This window comes from Paramormyrops kingsleyae, chromosome 16 (assembly GCF_048594095.1).
Source record: "Paramormyrops kingsleyae isolate MSU_618 chromosome 16, PKINGS_0.4, whole genome shotgun sequence".
Classification (NCBI taxonomy): domain Eukaryota; kingdom Metazoa; phylum Chordata; class Actinopteri; order Osteoglossiformes; family Mormyridae; genus Paramormyrops; species Paramormyrops kingsleyae.
In genome coordinates, this window is record NC_132812.1 from 33,593,294 (window position 1) to 33,614,629 (window position 21,336).

At 39.6% G+C, this 21,336-nt stretch overlaps 1 protein-coding gene across 1 annotated transcript in view; it reads right to left on the bottom strand.

Moving 5' to 3' along the window:
- ankrd10a (ankyrin repeat domain 10a) overlaps positions 1-3,964 on the bottom strand; it is a 29,432-nt gene extending 25,468 nt beyond the window's left edge. The window contains exons 1-2 of the mRNA XM_023811432.2: positions 3,536-3,964; positions 978-1,130 (exon numbers count right to left, since the gene is read on the bottom strand). Of these exons, the coding sequence (XP_023667200.1) occupies positions 978-1,130; positions 3,536-3,733 (351 nt within the window). The 5' untranslated portion in view covers positions 3,734-3,964. The remainder of the gene's footprint in view (positions 1-977; positions 1,131-3,535) is intronic.
- Positions 3,965-21,336: the final 17,372 nt, after the last annotated feature.

Consider the following 21,336-nt stretch of genomic DNA (forward strand, 5'->3'; position numbering starts at 1 on the left):
TCTTGTTACTACGATACATTAATGGACACATTGTGTTTGCGGTTTTAATAATAAAGAATCTCAAAACAAATTCCATTTTCCCTGCTGTTCCAAAATTGCACCGAACCATTAACCCAAACCACGGTTTGTACTGGACCATGAATTTTGTGTACCGTTACATCCCAACACCAAATATGAAAAGATTGTGAGGATGGCTCTTTAGTTTACATAGCCACTTCCTCTTCACTGGCATGGAAAGTGGCAGAAGGAGAGTTATTTAATATTTTTTTTGTTTCAGATCAATTGAAACACTGGCATGTTGGCCTGTACTTGGCTTGGCCCTACATCATGACTTAACAAGCGGACAGTAATATTCCCATGCTCAATGGAAGGTAACTGGAGCTAAACAGAAAGGCATTCTCAAAATCTGATACACCTGTTACATCAAGAATTATCCATGTTTTTTAATTACTCATTTTATTTTATTATAGCAGTATATAAAGTGGTGAGTACCTTTTGTCTTACAAAAATGGACACAAATGTTACATATACCTGAGGTTCTATCATTGCTGTTATAGAAAATTAAATCAGTGAAACTGAGCTGCAGTCATTATCTGATTCCCTAATCCTTACATTTTAAGTTCTGCAGAAAAGGGTCTAAGTGAACAACCTAAGAAATTTGTAGGGGGTGTTTCTGGGAGTAGTATGGTATGATTCTGCCTGGTTAAGTGTTTCAGAATTAGGGTTTATTCGCCAAGCATAAACATGCACAAGGACTTTTCTTGGTACAGAAGGAGGAGACAAAAGGACAGAGACATGTATTTACTGAATTTTTGTCTGTATAGCCAATAAATACACAGATAAACAGAAGTTTAAAAATTATATATATAGAACAATGTAATGTTAAGCTGCCAATGAGCAAAAGTGATATATAAAAGGAGCAAAAAGTGCAGTTTGAACACGATCCACTCATGAGGTTTGGTTGTAGGGGGGCAGACCTGTCTGTTGATGTCAGCTCCAGCTTGCAGCAACCACAGCACACAATCCGGATGACCTCCGAAGGCAGCGATGTGGGTGGGTGTCTGGGCAAACCTTGTGGTCACCGAATTCACACCACTGCCCACTTGCACCAGACGTATCACACACTCCAGCTTTTGAAAGGTGAGGGATAAGAAAGAAGGCAAGATTACCACATATCTCAGCAAGTGCTACACATCCAGGGAACACTGTAGGATCACAGAAATGGCCCAAGTTCCAATGGTTAATTATTCTGGGGCCTGTATCACACAGCAGAATTACTTGTTTAGCTGGATAATTTGATTTATTTTAAGATTTTGACTTTAGTCTGGCTTAAACATAAGTGAACGAAGATAAAGTCCATTTAAACTGGGGTAACCGACAAGCTTTCCAGCTCAGTAAGAAAGCCAGCTCTGTGATATAGGCCACTGGACGTAACGTCACATAAATGAACCAACAGAGAAAAATATATTGGGCTTTAAAAAAATGCAATGAAACAGTATATCAAACTTTGAAACCTTCCCTTTAGGTCTCCCTGTAACAATAACACACTCTAAGTACAAAAACAGTTTCTAAAGAAATCACCCAACACCTCCAGGAAGAGGCCCATTGCATGTAAATTATGTCAGACTGCAGAGTCCTCTGGCAGGACAGGCTCTAACAAACCACAGGAGCAAGACCGTGTTGCTATTCAGCACTGTCTTCCTGTCAGATATGCAAACTACAGTACTTAGGGGTAAGTACAACATATTTTCTAAGGAAGTTGTTTAACAAATAATGATTTGCTATAAGTTCTATCTACACCCTCAGAATAATATATTTGCTAACTACTCCTGCTTATTCCACTGTTTCAGTGCATCGAAAAAAATAATCAAATGTGGCCTGTCATGGGAAAAAGACATAAGATTTCACTGTTACTTCATTACTATTAGTTGTCTAGCCTAACAATTAACTAACATGTTCATCACAGGCATTTGAGATTTTGATGGCCTTGTTATAAGACCCAAACAACAAAAAATACAGATACAAAGCTTTTGGAAATACATTACACAGGAACATAAGCCAACATAGTCAACAATTCTGTAAAAATTGAGAAAGCACCAGAATTAGGTTGTTTCATTTCTGGTGGATGAGATTAAATCATCGAAGGTCATGGATATATAAATCCAAAGTAATGTGCCACTTCTCAGTTTCTGATATTTTATTTCACAGAATAATACATAATAATTATTTATATGCCAGTTATAAAATGTGGCTACTCTCAGTCTTGATTAGCAGAATTTTGTTGAAAAAGGATGACACCTCCCTTCTCATAGCTTATAAAGCACTTAAGTACCCCTTTCTCTCACTCTCAAAAAAAATCACCTAAAGCTAAATAGTTTTATAATACCTTTATACTGACAGAAACATTATGCATATACAGAATATATAAAAACACGGTATATTTATTTTAATTTTATTGTTCAGCGATTTGTGACGCCTGTCTGTAAAAATCGATTAAATAAAGTTCACTTATATACAGTAGCGACTGGGTAAAATCGATTATAAAAAAAGGACATATCATTTGGATAATTCTGTAAAGCTGGGACATGTAAAGCAATTGAACAGCCTTGCACGAGTCGTATAAACCTTACTCTTCTCAATGGTAACAATGTATTCGAAGGGGATACAAATAACTTTAAAAGCTACACCCCTGAAAGTTCGTCAGGGTAGTGAAATGAGCTTAGGTGATGCCTTCTCGGCACTCTTCGCTGGGCAGATTAGCGCCTTCCTGGTTACAGCGGCCGCGCTTCGTTGTTTTTTCCTACCCCAAAACCGCGGCTTTGGCGCGTATCATACTATTGGTCTGAGCTTGACCAATCACTGCACAGCCCCACCTACGCCGGGCTACCTCATTAGCTTAATTGCCATCTCGCCAGCGACTCTTTCCTCCTGGGGCTAAATGGTTCCCGGTTGTCATACTCGCTTCTCTAGATGGCCAATCCAACCCCATGTACCGCGAAGCAAGTCTCCATTCTCGGTTACCGCACATGTAAAAGATAGGTTAATTCAGGACGTAGCGAAGCCACCTACAATGACAGGCAGCGAGCCATTTTAGGGCAGCTGGACAAAAGTATTCATCGCACAGTTCCAAAAGCCACGAATGCTTTCCCTTTATTATATACCCAGACTTAATATTGTTAATTCACCGCTAACTGGTTACTACGAGACATTTAATTGGTAGGCTTGGGTTGAGCTCAGACCCAAAGATTGCAACTGGCTTGCTAAACAGTAGCGTATTATGCTGCGGATGAGGGAGCCACGTTTTATTTCGACAAAGTTGTAGCGTAACAAGCGGCATATCATTCATTTTCAATCCTTTTAATGAAGTTCAAGCAAATCAATTACATCCAAGAAAATAACTTTTGCTCAAACGAATATTGATATATTTGATCTGCCGGCTAGCCGGGGCGCAATTTTACTCATCGCATCACATTTTCTTACTATCGTTATATCCAAAAAGACGTCAGAGAACCACGGCCGTTAGTTCGCCGGATACCTTTCCGAAATGAGCCGCCCAGTGAATGGGTGTCCAGCCATAAAAAGAGTCTTCCGCGATGAGATCCGCCTGGTTTGCGGTGCACTGAAGCAGCGAACACAGGGCGCCGACATCCCCGTCTCTGCACGCCCGGTGGAGAGGAAAGTGGGCATTCAGCACCTCCTCACTCGAAAATCCAGACTCCACGTTTATAGACATTGTTGTACCACTTTCCCAAATATGCCTCCTTTTCTAATGAAATAACGATTATATCGGGGGGGAAAGAAAAAAAAATGCAATTCCTTCCCCTTTTCTGGAAGGCACAACAATGCCCCGGCCGAGATGCACGCCCCACGGACAACAAACAAAACGGCAGCGCACAATGAGCCGAAGCGAAACGCGCAGCCCCGCTCTCTCAAAGCGAAAGTCAGACAGGCCGCCTGCAAAATCCGGACCGGAGCACGACCTCAATCCATCAGGCAAAACGGCTCGGGAATAGGCATGCGCGTATGTCTGCTCCAGTACGATGTGATGAAAAAACCGACTATAACCAAAAAAATATGTACGCTACATGTTATACATTTTAAGGTATATATAACATTCATTTAAATGCTTTTGGTGTTCGTTACTCATCTAAACATGCGTTGATTCATGTTTCATGCCTGTGTTAGTTCTAGAAATACTACTTTGATATTTCAGGTTTTATATGAAATATTTGAATTATGAATGAATCACGATTATGGGGTAACCTGATTTTTATGTACTGCTGAAAATAGGTAGCAGTCTAGCACACAGTACCGTCTTTCATCAGAATCATGTGTCGAACTGCTTCATAATAAAAGTCTGGTAGAACCCCTTTGCTGTGCTATATTTATATCTCAACAATTTAGCTCGGGGCACCCTATTGCAAACGTCCAGTGGCAGTGGGTCTCAGCAGTTCCTAAAGAGCGTAAGGATAGGCTTAGCTGCAGCACGCAATAGCGGTTTTTAAGACAAAATAAATGTCACCGAACCAGTATTGTCATTTATTAGTCTGAAATCATGTTACATCTAACTCGTTCAAAAAAGTAACATCAAGACATGTTTCTCAGATATTTTCACTAAATTATATTGTTTAATGTAATTAATAATACAGACTCATTTAACGGTTTGTCTTTGCATCTACTATTATTGGAATCTTTATCACGTATCTACGATTCCTTTACTTGAAACGGTAGTATGCATTTGGTATCCGTTGTAGACATCGTTTAAGACTCCATATTGTAGGCCCTTGAAAAAGCAAACTGAAAAGATGTTCGCACTTTATCCAAGCCAAATAAACATGCTCTGTGGAAATACTGCTCAGAAGTGACACCATCTGGGCAAAGAGGAAAAGAAATTTCCAGAACTTTCAGTTGTCGTTTTTTTTATTTTTTTTACGGCCCAGCCCTCAGCACCAATACGCGGAGCAAATGACATCAGTCTACTTGCCATATTTCCGTGATTGGAACAAACATCCATTACTGAAGAAATAGGATTATGAAACAGTCCCACGCCCAAAGGTCAGCTCTACTTAGTTTTCTGATTTATGAACAACTAATTCTCCACAGAATAACACTCAAAGTCAATCCATCATATAAACTGTTGCTACCATTACCACTGCTGCTCCTGCTATCGCAACCTCATTATTACTGGCAGCGGAAAAATAACGTTCAGAAAACACTACATCGATAATTACTTAATGCAGAATTCCTTCTTTATTTATTGGCCTGTCCCTTAAGTTATAGTAGATCTGCCTACATTTCATTTCCAGATGCATATATCCTGCTAGTAACTTCTGACAAATTTTACAATCGAAGACACTGTGTCAATTCTAGTAACTCTCTATACCACAGACCTGTCTGATGGAATTTCAGTGTAAATAAGACAAAAAGGGGCAGCAGCCAAAGATTGTAAGAAGGAAATCCACAGTGACAGCGTCTCTTTCTGTTTACATAATTAATGGTGCCTTGGACACAGTTGCTTTGTGTTCCGCCGTTTGCTTCACATTAAACATGCTTCCTTACATGTGTGTATTTACATCTTTCACTTCACTCTGTCTTCCAACTTCAGTATCTTAAAAATGTTTTCAATTAAAAATTAATTATAAATGTTCCAGTTCGGTGGGTTTACATCTTTTCATTTGAAGCAATGTCTGGGCTAATCGTTTCAAGGTATGAGATTACTTTTAAATGTTATGTTTCATTAACATAAGATGTCTGTTTTTATCTTGTTACCAGAAGATTGAACATCATTCTGCTTAAGTTTTTATTTCCACTGACCAATTAAAGGACGTTTCCACACAAAATATTTAGCAATTACTACAATACCATAAAATTTAATCTGCAGTATAAAATTTAAGTGCACCACATCAAAGTGCAAAATATTGCAATAAGGAGAATAATGCTTCTATATAGTATTGCACAGTAGATTTAAGTATGTTATTGCAATTTAATATATTATTGTAAGGCATTTTACAATCCGGCTAAGGAATGTTGAACAAGAACAGTAAACAATTTGATAGCTTACTTAGTCTAAAAATCCATCCATCTTATAATTGCTTATGCTAGTCAGAATCATCGGGCCTAGAACAGTGGTCACCAACCCTGTTCATGAAGATCTACCATCCTGCAGAGATTAGGCAGTGCCCTAATATAACTGATAAGTACTGAAGCCAGCTATGTTGAAACTAATAGTCGGCTCTAATACTGAGATTCTAATGAAGGGCCTGATTATCTGTAGCAGATGTGTTAAATTGGCACTGCACCTAAGCTCTGCTGGGTGGAAGCAAGGTTGGTGACCACTGGCTTTGAACCTATCCCAGGCATCACATGATACATATCTGTTGGCAAGGATACCATTCCATCACAGGGCAAATGCATACATTCATTCACTAAGGCAGGGGTGCCCAACTCCAGTCCTGGAGGACCAGAGCCCAGTGTAGCTTAGTTCTTTCCCTGTTCCACCATAAATGATTCACCTCAAGAGCTGTGTGGTAATTAGCACATGGAGTTGAATCAGGTGTGTTAAATGAGGGGAAACCCAAAAATGTGCAGGGCTCTGGCCCTCCAGGACTGGAGTTGGGCACCCCTGCACTAAGGACAGTTTACATCTACATGTCTTTAGATGGTGGGAGGAAGCACATATCACGTTGTAAGATCATGAAAACACGACATATTTAAATCCACCACCCTTGGAGGTATGAGGCAACAGTGCTATCCAGAGAGCCACCACACCACCTGTGAGCTTTTAAAGTTGGCGTAAATATACCAGTAGTGTTAGCCTAGGCGTACCATTGATACATTGCCCCCACTAGGGGGAGTTCGTATCCCATGTTTCTTTTTCTTCAAAAATAATCGTACCTATATAAACAAAAACACGATTGCAAAATAAGCCATTTCATTAGTTACAATCAAGATAAAAAAAATAACTAATCACACTGCAAATGTAAGTACCAAAATTCATTGCTGTAAAATTCATTTCTTTTTTTGAGGGAATAAATAAATACAATTCTTCATTTTATCATTACATAGGTTTTGTGACCTTAAGAACAAGGGCCACAAATTTTCCACCTCTGGGCAGAAAGGAATGCATCTGCTGGATTCAGATATTGAAGTCAATAATGTTTTAATGAACTGTTGATGTGCAAGACTCAAATGACATTTATATTGTACCAAACTGCAACAATTATAGTTTCTGTAATGGGGTGGGAAGTTGATTGTGCAGCAAGTGTAGAATATCTAGCAAATAAGTTGCATTGTATGGCCAGACTGCAGGAGCTCAGATACTGTATTGCAAAGCACATTGCACTGTTACCTGCATGTTGCCCTGGAATGAGTTCTGTTGAGCACTGATATTTATCAGATCTGTATTGTACAAGCCATAACTATGTATTTGATGGTACATTTTACTACCCAGGAGTGTCATACAGTAGATGGAAGTTGCCCAAAATTAGCTATATATAAACCATATATTGTAGTTGAATCACTATTTGAATCTATTTTAATATGAAATATCTGGAAAAGTACATTTGCAAGAAATATTTTAGATTCCGAAATATTTGCAATTAATATTTAAACATGGCAAACTGTGTCTACAACATTGAATTTTGGTGCTTGGTTTGGTTTTATCTTAGGGTTTTGAGTACAGTATTGTGATGACTCATGTGAGACATTAAAAAACAGTTAAACGAATCACATGACCTATTTTTATTCCTGAAGGCTTGCGACAAAAGCATTCTGCCGGACTGCAGTAATGTGAAGGAGACATGGCTTCCAAGAAAGGGGAGAGGGATGAAAAACCCAGTGTGTGCTACTGACATTGCATTTTGCAGAACAAAAACAAACCATTGTAAAAGAAATTAAGCCTGAGTTCAGAGGTCATAGTACACATATAATAAAATACAAGCTGACTGCACACTCTAACAGATATACAGTTTACTGCTTTGTTGTGCAAGGGACAAAGAAAAAAAACATGTAGAAAATTGTTACATTACATTAGATTGTAAAGGAATTTCAGAGATAATGCAAATATTTTTGTTTACTAAAACATTTAAAACATTCACACATTAGTCAGAAGTAGTCAGTGACTGATTATAGACTAAAAACCATAAATTTGATTTTGGTTAATAAAAAGTATTGAATTAACTTAGATCGGATACGTGTAATTTGTGATACTTCTTAAAAATAACTTCACTTGTTTACTGTTCTACATTTAGTTTGTTTACCTTGTATTATTGTTTAGTCATTCACCTGCATTTCTTGCATGTGAGATTGTTAGTTGTATGTCTACATTTGAATTTTTTTTTTTGTTTGCTAAAAATTCAATGCAGCAAACATGTACAGTACTGTAATTTAGTATCTCTACAGGAGAGTAAACTCCAGAAAAAAACAGTTTCATAAACCTAACACTAAGTGGCTCAAAAAATAAATCCTCGTGTGTGCCAGGGCAGGGCAAGCATGGAGCATTTTCTCAGAAGCAACTGGCTAAAAGGCAGTGTACACCCAGTGTAGGACACACCCATACACTTTAAGAACAATTCAAAGTAACCAAACCCTTTCATTGTCTTTGAACCATGGGAGGAAACCTACATAAGCACATGGTGAACTTACCCACAAAACTCTGAGCCTAGCCCTTGAATCACCACGCCCCCATTCTTTTTTTTTCTTCATCAGATGGGCTGCCCTGTTTCCCCAACATTATTAAAACATTAACTAAGCTGTAATCTGTGTTACATGATTTGATACCAGTGACTAGTGACCTTAGTTCAGCACTCAGAACTGCATTGGTTATTAATACTGTACAACTCCAGATTGTACTCGATTGACTTAACGCTGCCTGAAACAGTATAGACTCACAATAGACATTCCATCCCCCCACAATTTCACCTTAATGATAAATAGGTGTCTTGACAGTTGTTGTCAATAAAGCCACAGTATTTCTGCTCTGAATATGACTCCACTTTTTTGATGCATCTGTAGTTTATTTTCATATTCCTTTGTTTTGGTGAAACCCGGATGGTTTCATGCTTAAAAGCCATTGTCTTCATTTGGTTTTTCCAGTTTCAGAGGTCACGTTAGTTGTGTGAGATGTGACTGGGCTCTAAATCGCTTCACTCAAAGAGCTGTGCAGACCCACAATACAGAGCCACAGAGGAATAGGGAATATCAGGTTTAAGTAATATCACTGCCTTCCTGTCTGCTTCCCCAGTGCCTGCTATTTGATCCTGATGGTATTGGTGTTATCTTGCCTTTGTACTTTTGTCTATTTTGTTTATATATCTGCCAGGGTATGCAGAAAAATTAAAAGGTAAAATTAATTGCAACATTAAAGTCAGAAACATGGTTATTTAATCTTTAACCTTTACTTAACCTTTAAATCTTTCAAACCCTGAATAGCATGGCATCTCACTGGCACTGCATTGCAATGCAGTGATTTCTGAGAGCACTGAATGGACATTCCATTTGCACATTCTACTGTAAATGATAAAAATGTGTTTTTGTTTGTCACAGCCTTTGAAACTCACTGCATGGGCTTAGCTGCACCACTGCGAAGCAAGTCAGATTATTCTATGCTTACTGCTTTTTGAGTATAATCATATTTCTATAGGTTTTATATTTGACTGTTGTGGAAAAAAATGCATGAAACATAAATACAGAAATAAGAACCATGTTGTAATTCATATGTTTGAAGTTTTTATGAAATAGGTCATAGGAACCTCTCTACCTATCCTGAAGGAATTCTACAACAATGGCTGCAACAACAGAGCCCACTCCAAAATACATGACCCCTTCTGGTCCATCAAATAGCCTGTCCATCCCTTTTGCATCTGGAGGAAGGTCCCAGAGTATTCCATCCACCATCCGCTCTGTAATAGTTTTTTTTCCCCAGGTTAACTAATACCTACCTCATAAACACTGATAGAAAAGGGTCTCCACCTGCATATTTTCACTACAATGTTTTTGTTATCTTGCACTGTCTATATACTGTTTATACTGTTTTTGCACCACTGTGTACTCTTACTTATTGCAGAGTCATTGTGGTTGTGTTGTGTTTTTCTTTTTTTTATTTATCCCCCAGTACATGATTCTCTGTTTATTGTTGAACTGTTCTAGCTGTCTGATGTTCCGAAGAATCGCAATTCCATTTCATTTGTGTGAAATGACAGAAAGTGACTTGAATTGATATCTATGCATATCAGTTATTAATTGTAAACATTAGTTGCAAATATATACTGTTTCGAATAGTTTTAGCCTTCAAATTGAATTGCATGTACAAAACCTGTGAACAGTAACTCTAAAGTGGTTTGTGCTTTCTGCTGTATATGTCCTCAGTAAAGGAACTGAGACAACAGGTTCAAAGAAAACTTGATGACATCAGCAATGACATTTCATGCAAGGAACCTTAAAATAACAACGGAGAATGACGCAAATCTGGGCAGTGTATATAAGAGGCGAAGAGTGTCAAACCGAGTTAATACATGTGGTGTAATTATTTTCTGAGACCCGAGGCCTCCCAGTCATCAGTGACATGTCCCCTCCCATCTTCCTTGCTAAGGACTAGATAAGCTGATGGGCTGCCAGCAGGTGGCAGAATTGTCCACGACACTCTATGACAGCAGCCATCAAAGCCTGTACTGGGGAGTGGCTGCCGCTTTCAGGAGCACAGGTCTCAATTTCAGTTGGACCCACTATTACCTAAAGGCTGGATATATTTCAGCCTTTCAAAACAAGTACACAATAAAAAAGACTCTTATTTTTCAGAGGTTGATTCACTTGTTTTGTTTTTCAGTGCGTAATGCCAGAGTGTAGAGATGGAGACATTATAAATTTTATGTATACAGGCTTATTCAAAGATGGAACCCCTAACACTTTCAACATCCTCCATGACGTTTTACCAAAGCCTGTGATGTTATGCGCAATTCGGTTCACCGTGACGCCCGGCAATACGAATTAGAGGCAGCATCGCTCTCCAAGAGACACACTGACCTTCTTATAATGTCATACCCACATTCACATGTGCTGCTATCCACGTTGCATATACAGAGATATAACTTGACTTCTTTATTTGCTTTGTCATTTATGTCCATTTGTCCTTATCTACGCGCTGCAGCCGCCTTACCCAGGAAGCTTATTTACAGGATTACTGCGCTCCCGAGAACTCTGCGCTCCCGAGAACTCTGCGCTCCGGCTCGCTCGTATTTAAACAGCTGTATGGTCTGCAGTTGCAATCGTCAGATGAAATGAAAAATAAAAGGGGCTGATAACCTGTTATCTATTGCCTCTTGTATTATTTGCATCCATTCAGACATCAGTTCATTTAGTTATGTGTCACAGGTACAGTAGGTCTGTGGCTGTTGCTGGCCGGATCCGTTGTGGTATCTGGTAAATGCTAACCCCCACTTTCGTCACAACTCACCTTTAGATAGGGATGTTAGATAGTTAACGCACAAACTCGGCAATCTGCTCCTGCCGCATCGAACCCGAGCTAAACTTACAGTCACGTTATTGCTATTGCCAGGCCCCAACATTATTTTATGCAACTTTTTTAAAGCAAATGATGTATTGCGTATTTATGATAAGAAATGTACAATTATTGTTATATTTCTGTATAAAATATTGGATAAATCTAGAAAGTTGGGGTTCCAGACAAGTTCTAGTATCCCACCCAACCACAGAATGCTGGGGGTTTTGCCGAGGGATCTGTTAACATGAACTATGTATTTAAATTTTTTTTACCACCCCTCACGTTCACACGTTCCCATCTGCAAGAAATTAAAACCATTAAACCTTAGATTGATCCCTCCCCCCAATTTACTGGTCAGTAAACTTATACGCTGGCATCAAAGGTTTGGGAACCTGTACTATTATGTATAGCTTATCATACTTATATAGCTGTTGCTTTTGTATCTGTTTGTACAGCAATACATATTCCTGTGTATGAATGTGTAAGTTGGTGTGATAGAGAGAGTGCAGTTGAGAGACTGGCAGAGAGGGCGTTCACATGGTTATGTGTGTAAAAGTGCATCCCACTATGTACTTCTGAGTGAGATATATGGGTTTGGAGTAGTAGTGAGAATTTCTCATGTTTTGGCTGTCGTGTCAAAAGCCCCATACATTAATTATGTCCCAACAGGAGTACCATTCAAATACAGACAACGCAATGCTGTCTCAGAGAGAGAGAAGTCATGTTGACTGAGGAACAGCTTGACCCAACAGCTACTTGGGTAGCTTGGATGTAGCAGGAGAATGGGACACTGGTCAGAGATTAGGTGGACAATTTGGCAAGCAGGGGGAAGCAGTCAACTGTGTGTTAAATAAGGGGGCAGAGAGCCAGATATGGTAGAGGGGGGGAGAGTCACGCCATCATTTATTTTCAGTCCAGGAGACACTAGTGATGGTCAGTATACAGCAAGGACATTTGGGTGTTATACCATAAGAGGGACAGTGGTATTAATGTATTTCACTGCAGTTATTCCATGATGAAAAGAACCTACCAATTTGTCTACATAGATCCATCCATCCATTTTCTGACCCGTGGGGGTGTGGAGCTTATCCTGGAGGCTATGGGAACAAGGCAGGGAACAGCCCAGGATGGGGTGCCAACCCATCGCAGAATCTACATAGATAGTGTGAAAAATTCAGATTCACTAAATTTTGAGCTGGTAAAATTTTATTCTGAACATAATGGTTTTTTAAGGGAGGGGAATTCGGGACAGTGATTTAAAATACATATATTTGTCATCTATTTTCATGATTTTGTTTGCTTTGTTTTTCATGGCAATTACATTTGAAATACTATATAGTAATAATTGTAAGAGCTGCTTGCATTGTGAGCTTTGGAACTTGTTTGAACCATGAAAGCATTTCCAGAATGTTGCTCTTCACCATGATGTTCAGAGTTAAAGGCTACAGGCCAAACTTGCTTGTCTGTGTGTCATTCTAACTCGTCATTCGCATGATTGGCAATTTGACCTGGATTGTACAGTATGCAAAAAATGTATATACTATATACCGTAAGAGCCTAATGACTTTATAATATGTAAATATATTCTATCCCATTATATTACAAAATGCAGGGGTTGTATTTAAAATGTTGCCAATATAAGTTGTTAAGAATGTCCTGGATGATGAACACCATCCTAGAAAACCACCTTTTGCAGAGGCTGTGAATCTCAGTGCTGTCTTCCATCATCCTGAGAAGGCTGGCTAGTTCTCTGCTTTTGAAAGACGGATTGAAAACCCATGAGAAGTGGAATGGAAATTCTTCTCTTCTCTTTCACTTACCCAAATGTAGCCCACCATTAAAAGGCAAGCTTGCAGTTTGAAGTGTAATCAAGTGGACGAATGAATGGAAATGTCCAGCTGGTTTGTTTTAAGTTCCTGATTGCTGCAGTACCTGGTACAGGGGTTGCGGGGCTGCCTTCTGTAGCTAGCCATGCTAACTGCTAACTGACTACAAGTGATATTGGCAATGGGGTTTAAAGGCTGGGTTTTGTTATAGTACAAATTATCCTCTTAAGTAACAATTGTCAGGATGCCGGGCTACATCTGGACAGGAAACAAGGAATGTGCTCCAGGGTTGATTTGTGAATGCTATTACAAGCATCTGATCCAACAACTGTGGGTGATGCCAGTTTTTCTAGAGTTGGTGGTTTAACAAAATACTTAATGTGTACCTGTTACAGGGAAATATTTCTGGCAAATGTTTTAGCTCAGATAATACAAAGCAAAGCAATAGGTAAGGATTTAAGGAGTGAATCCTTTTTTCAGGGGGGTGCTCACACATTATAAAAAGTACTATAAAATGCTGACTGAGCTAGGCCAGTGGGGGCCACCAATGGGGTATTACTCTTTGTCAGCAGAGGAGCAGCTTCAGATGGGCAGGAAAAAGACAGAAGTCTGGTGAATAAGATTAGGTTCAGGCACATGGGTTCAGGAATCTGCTTTGAGAATTCCCACAGTGCAGAGCGCAATGTGCCGCGCGGCCTGAGAGAAAACCCAAACAGCAGCGCAAATAGCATGTTAATTATTTGATGTGAGTCACTTGAACCACCAGCTTGCTAAAAGTGACTGTAAACTTCATAAGCGAAAGCAACACCCCCCACTTCTTTTTTGTGTTGGCCGGGGGGGAGGCCCGGCCTCACCAGAGAAAAGGAGCTCAAAACAGCTCGACACACTCCACAATAAAAAAAACAACTTGTATAAAGCAGAAAAGAAAGACCCAATAAAACAGTACTTAGTTGTTAAATTTTTTATAGCTTAAATTTTCCACCGCCACTAGTTGGGAGAGAGGGGCTCAGGCACCACGGGACGTGGCTCTTTATGCATTAGCTTCCCACATCACAAGCCTGCTCCTCACTCACTCTGACGTCTAGCTTTTTTTTCAGGGCTCTGATGAGAGTCATGCAGTCCTGCTGCTGCCTGCCTGGGGGGTGCCCTCCATTTTGCTCTAATGATCAGGTATCACCCTTCCAGAACCTTCCTTTTTCTTCTCCTCTCACATGCTCCCTACTGCTGTAGCTAGGAACTCATGATCAGCTTCTATTTATCTGCTGATTGAACAGCATCCAAAAAGTTTTGTGAAAGATTGATTCTTGCTTTTGAACCGTGTACTATTCAAATATAGAGAGAAAATACTCTTTTAACGTGAAAATGTTGTAAGTTGTAACGATGGTAGGTAATTATTTTTAGATAGTGTGTCAGGCATTTTATTTTTCAGGCGTATGTTTTTTGTATTATGATGTACTCTCAGAAACTAGCACCTTAAATGTTTGTCCTGAAGATCTTTTTTGTTTGTTGTTCAGAGTTTCAGTGTTTACATCTCTGGTTGGGTTTCCCTGTTTTGAAATGTCAAACAAAACTGCATCCTGTTCCATGAATGACATTTCTACCAAAAAAAAAAAATGACACGAAGACCTATTGGTTACTGTACCCTGTTCCCCTTTTCAAGTATTGCTTTTGAAAAGCTAATGAACTTTTTAAAAATGTATTTCTTTTTGCTTCTAGCTCATTTAGAATATACTAAGCGGCGTCCAGTTTGGTTATATTAGTAGCCTAATATTCATTCTATGCTAAGCAAATATAAAGAATCTTTGCTACAATGCTACATTTCCTACTAAACATTTTCCCTCCAAGAGTGGTTTCAGGCATCTTTTGGTTAAATGAGCATACAGTACTTGCACAGAAAGTTTTTAGTAGCTGTGGGACATTTTAAAGTGGAACAGAACATAAAACAGACTGCTGATTGTGCAGAGAATGACAAAGAGGTGCCAACATCGTGTTCCCTCACCTCTTTTTGGCACTGCAGTAAGTTGAGGTGTTTTTATTTATCCTGAACCATCATGATACACAGAGACGACTCTTAGCAGGCTGACGCACATCTAGATCTCTGGAGAGCATCTGAGACCAAAAACCCAAAGTCATTAAGTGTGTGTGTTTTTTTTACTGACTCCCCTTTTCTGAGACTTGTTCTTTTGAGTTGACTGCAGTACTGGCAGGAGTTAATATGCACTTTCCTTATACCAATCAGAGTTGTGTTCTTTTATTATTTTATTTTATCTTGCTACAAATGAGGCAGCACATTTGTGAACAGAAGAACATTTCTGAAGGCGGGTGGCAGCTTGAGTTAATGGACTCTGGAAGTTCAAATTGAAAGCATGTATCAGTTTCCAGCTTGTAATTTTGAGTATGGCTTTGCATTAGATTAATAAATAAACAGACAGAATAAATAAGCATGCCATTCATGATTACAGTCATGATTTATCCTACCTGTGGGTGCAGTTTATGAGGGTTGGGATTGTTTTTACTGGGATATAGTGCTACTATGTGAAACAACACTCATACAGTATGTACATATTTGTTTTGAAGCAATTGCTTTTTATTTTTAAAGTAAAAGATTACAGCTTCTACCTGATTCTCCCAAATTACAGTAGGTAGACATAGACTAACCCGCTGGTAGCTTAATATAACATTTGAATTATAGTTTATCACCAAAGTCAAGTGACATGGACACATAACCTGAAAAGTAGTACTTCTGCTTTGTTAGAGTTTTCCTCATGATGTTTTTGACGCCAAGGCTTTAATTTGTTTTCTTTACGTTGGAAAAAATGGAAGAATTGTTTTACATTGCTGCAGAATCTCCTCTTTTCTCAAAGCTCCATTTGAAGCTGAACTTTTGCCCTGAAGTCGAGGCTTCCAACTTTAACTTGCTCTCAGCTTGTGGTCACGAGGCACCCCATTAAATTATCATAGATACTTCTATAACATTGTAAACTGGTGTTGAGTGTAGACTTGGTAAACATATGGCATATAGTTCTAACACATTTCGGTATTTATGTTGTTCCCCTGAGTACCACTGGGTTTAGTCAGGCTGAACTTCCACAGCCATCATCAACCAAACTGTGCAGTATCACATGGGCCTTGCAATGTCTTTTTCTTTCTTATTCACAAACACATCTATCCAGAGAGGTGCCTGGCTACTTGTTAAAGGCAGGAAATTCTTTTGTCTTTCGCCTATCTGTGATTTGTCGGAATTCTTGTAGCAAAGGGAGTTTTGAAGAAAGCTTACATTGCAGAAGATCAGTATACATACAAACCCTTACAGCTCTGGGTCCAAGGCATATGCTATGGCTTGCAGATGGTTGAATTTTGATAGAGCTTAGCCCTGACTTCTTAAAATGGGACAGAACCCAGAGCATATGCCTATTCCTGTCACCATTCATGTTGTTATTTTGTACAACTTACCATGTTTACCGTAGCTAAAATAGATCAGCATTTCACCAGATCGCTATGTATTTATAGTATGTGTGCTAAGCTATGTTAAGTGCTGCTCGAGAGTTAATATGTTTGATTTCAGTCTATCGATTTTCTGTTTTAGTTGGTGAACTGAGCCTAGCGATTTTCTCCATACTGAGACACGAAACGTTAATCAGCTATTTAGCTACTAGCTTCATCAGGACACAGCTGGGTTTGAAGTGAACCTCAAACTCATTTCAAAGGTTTATTTTCGTAGCTTACCAAGGTAGCAAATTTCACGTTTTTATTATTCTTTTTCTGTCTCCACCCACTCACCACAAAGCCAGGCAAGTACTTCATCAACTTCAGAGCTAACAGCATGTTGCCTTGGTGTTTTTTTTTCCTGCTTGAATACAGCGAGTGATGCAAACAGTACATGACCCCTGATTAGGGCCGTTTAATCAAAATGCTTGGATGATTACATAACAGGCCTTCACACTAACCCACATTTCAAAGGCCACTGGGTTGGACCATTGTGTAATCGGAACGGTTTGGTAATCATGTGATGACAAAAAAAAAGACCAAGGGACTGACAATAAATAGCCCTTCTTCTTTTAAAATACACAGCACCAACCAAATGTACAATAAATGGAAAAAAAGCATCACATCAAAAAAAAAAGTCATATCTTTGGATAGAGAATAAGATATATATTTAGAGACATAATATATAAAGTTTACAGTGCATATTGTACTGGGTCATAATCTTCATTCATGGAGAAAAAGAGCATAGCAGTCCATTTGGACTTGAGAGCTTGTTATAAACCACACCATGTGGGTAGAGCTGTCCACAGCAGTCTGCGTCATCCTGGTCTCTCTGTGTCCCAGTGACGTCTCCCAGGCCAGCTCGTGTCACCAGGCACCAGCAAAGAGGGGCAGCAAATGGGCATTGATCTCGGGTGACAGGAGTCAGAGGAGATTACAGATTCGTAAGACTACAGATTACAAGAACAAAAATTGAGACGCAGACCAAGAAAAATCCCTCAGTCTCATAAATATTTGGTTGGTTTGCAGAATACTGCCCCCGCTGTGCTGACGCCCTGGATTCTGCCGGTAGAGGCACAATCTGATTTTACCTGTCTGCGTAACTGCCGGTGTGTTCCTGAAACATGATATTCCGGGGGGAATTCGGGATTCAGTTTTCAATGGGAAGTGAAACCCACAGGACTTGATGGCTGCTTCCTCCTTTAACAGCGGCTGCTGCTAAAAGAGCGTAATACAGACCAGTGTGCCCAGTTATGAAACCAACATCTGGCTTTTTAATTTTTTAAAAGAAAAAACATCTTCTTCACTTTGTTTTAAAACACAATGAATCAGCCACGACAGTCTCTCCTCTTTCAGTGTGGATGTAAGGGGCCAGGTGTTCTTCCTTCTGGCAAAAGGCAAATATTTAAAAAAACAGCAGTTTAGAATTACATCAGCAGGCAGATATGTCTGACGTAAAAATTGATTGTGCTGTTTAACTATAATATAGTGCCATTAAAAAGCTGAAGTTTAGTAATGAGGTTTAGCAACTTTAAATAGTAACTGGAGTGGGGCTTAGCATTACTGATAACTGGTAGTGCTGGAATGTGGTCAGTGATTTGTAGTGCAGTGTAGTACCCACTTAAACTACAGCCAATCAGCATCTATTCAGCACTAACTACTGAGCAATGCCATAAGCACCTACATAAACAACATAACACATATCTTAAAACGCTGTGCATCCATGCATACATAAGAACATAAGAAATTTACAAACGAGAGGAGGCCATTCGGCCCATCAAACACGATATCCTTTATAAAACCATCAAGTGCTTCAATAAATGTAAAGTTAGTGCCTTGTCAGAGCTCCGTAATACATATGGCCTGCAGTTACTAAGAGCTCTAACAGACAATGTTCTCAAGTTCAACCACAAGACAGCCTTCCTTCCGACCTTCACCACCTTCTGTTACTTTCAGTTACAGGTTTACCCTGCTTGCTCGGGTGCTGTGGAATTCCCAGTGCGGCAAGGACTTTCTGCGTTCCTTCCAGATGTGTTGTTTTTAGAAAACACCAAAGCTGCCACCTCCATCATAAACTTTAACATTTAACAGCTGGTTACATTTATTTTTATACCTGGATATATTTGCTGGGTGGTGTGCTGACTCAGTGGGTTGCCCTGTGTGTGCAGAGTCTGCGTGTCTTTTGGGCTTTCATCTTTTCTCCTGTGGCCCAAAGGCATGCAGTTAGGCTAATGATATTCTCCAATTTGCCTATAAACTGTCAGCGTGTGCGTCCCCTTTAGGTTATACCACAGCTGTGTGCTCTGTGCTGCCAGGGATAATTTCCAAGCCCCCTCGTGACCCTAACCAGGGTAAGAGGTTTGAAGATGGAATATTTCTGGGTGATTGTTAGGTTAGCCACCCTGTTCAATGCCACTAGAGCAGGATTCCCACTGAGACCTAAACTACAAACCTCAGGTCCATTTAACTGCTACAGGTATGAGTTATGCACACTGACAAGCATATGACCTATGATGACTAAAAAGTCATTCATAGTCTTACATTCTACAACGTAATGGCAAAGAAGCATCTCGAACCGAATCAGGGTTTACTTCAGGCCAACTGTCTCTCCTTATTCAGCCTACAGTTTACCTCAGAGCATAAAATGATGGATTACTTATGTGCTAATGCATCACAGATGCCACACCACAAACCACAAAAAAAAAACAAGAAAAGATGAACGTAGGACGGTAATGGACAATCTCAGCTAATAACAAGCTCAGGAGGAAAGAGCCATTTCTTCATCAATTCACAGGTCATTTCCAATGTATTCATTTAATATGTCAGTCTTGTTTTGTTTTGGGAAGCTGTTCAAAACCACCAGGATGTTTTCTGAATATGTTCTTTTCTCATTATTTATCTTCAGTTCTATTTGAATTAAATTATCGCATCTAAATTGGAATTAAAAGGGCTAATGTGCTAGCGCAGAGCATGAGAAAAATATACTCTGATCTGTGGTTTCTATTCTGTTTGTCCTACATAAAACTGTCATGTTATCTTGATTTTTCTTTTTCTCACAGGAGGTATAGCTGTTTTGGTGAGGCCCCTCTTTATCATCACCACAATTATGAATATATCTTATAATGTGATTACTAGATAATGTCAACTCTCTCTTCTCCAAAGCTTTCCTGAGTGTGTGTCTGTGTGTGTGTATATATATATATATATATATATATCTTGGTCTTAACAATTTGTCATATAATCCTGGGATATTTCATTCTTGTATTTTAGTTTTAGTGTTTTTTTTTCTTTCTTTTTTTTTGTTGGAGAATTATACTATAGATAGAAGTGAGCTGCAAATTATGTGTTTCACCTAAGAAAACAAAATTACTGCTCTGGGTAATACTATTTTCCTATGAGAGGGTTATGTTTTATTCTCGCAAATGAATCGCGAGGCATTCTGATAACGTGCGTGAGCACATACGCAAATAGGTTTTTTGTGTTGTAATTCAAGCTGTGACCTTCAGCTGCATTCCTGGGTTTAGAAGACTGCAGTAGAAAACGATTCACTAAGGAGTATGGAAAGCCAGACTGAAGGGCAGGAAAAGAGAGGGAAGACGAATAGAAGGTGAATGAGAGCAGTGCAGTTTATAAGGGGAATTTATCAGCAACTCCATACTTCTCTGGTTGAATATCCCTGATGACAGTGACCGCACCATGGAGGCAGACATATTACTCATCAGGCTGAAATGAATCTCTGGGTTGGGGGGGAGTAGGTCAGCTTTCAGCTTTTTCTTCTCTGCACTGAGGAGACACGGTACATTGAGGGATCCTCTTCTGTCTTTCTTTGTGACCCCTTGACTGTAAGGGTGGGAGAGTGAGGTCCCCCCCCGCCCCCAATTCATTGCTACCATGCCCCACATGGCCTGAGAAGGCTGACAGGTGTCCCCTCCCAAGGATAATATCCTGTAATGCCAGCTAAGCCGGCCTTCTCACTAACGCAGTCCCCTCTAAATTCTCTCCCGTCCACATGCCATGAGTCACAATGGCTAGCAGCGACAGCGGGGTCAGGGGACTGGGGGCGGAGCTGGGGCAGGAGAGAGGAGAAGAGGTCCATTGGATTACAGTGGGTACTAAGGAAGGGCGAAAGCCCTTTAACCGTCTGAGAAGTAAAACTTTGATTAATCTCCATCCCGCACGTGCCTGCCGAGTTACAGTGCCGGCAGGACTCTGAGTCAGTGTTGACGAAACAAAGCTGAGGGTGATTAAAGATTAAGCAAAGGAGGAAACACTGGTAGCGAGGGGGGTTGGGGAATGAAGATTCACACTGCACTTCTCCGAAAAGCTCGAACAATGCATTGTAGGAAATGCTCATGGGTCTAAATTAAACAGATACAAATAGGTATGAGTCCATGTGCAACAATTCGTTTAAAAAAATGTTTGCAAATCCTTTTCCTATCAGGGTCAATCTTTTTCTATATAATAGCATAGTCAAAATCTGTCCTACAACTATCTTGTGTATGTAAAGAAGGACCATCCTAAGCTATT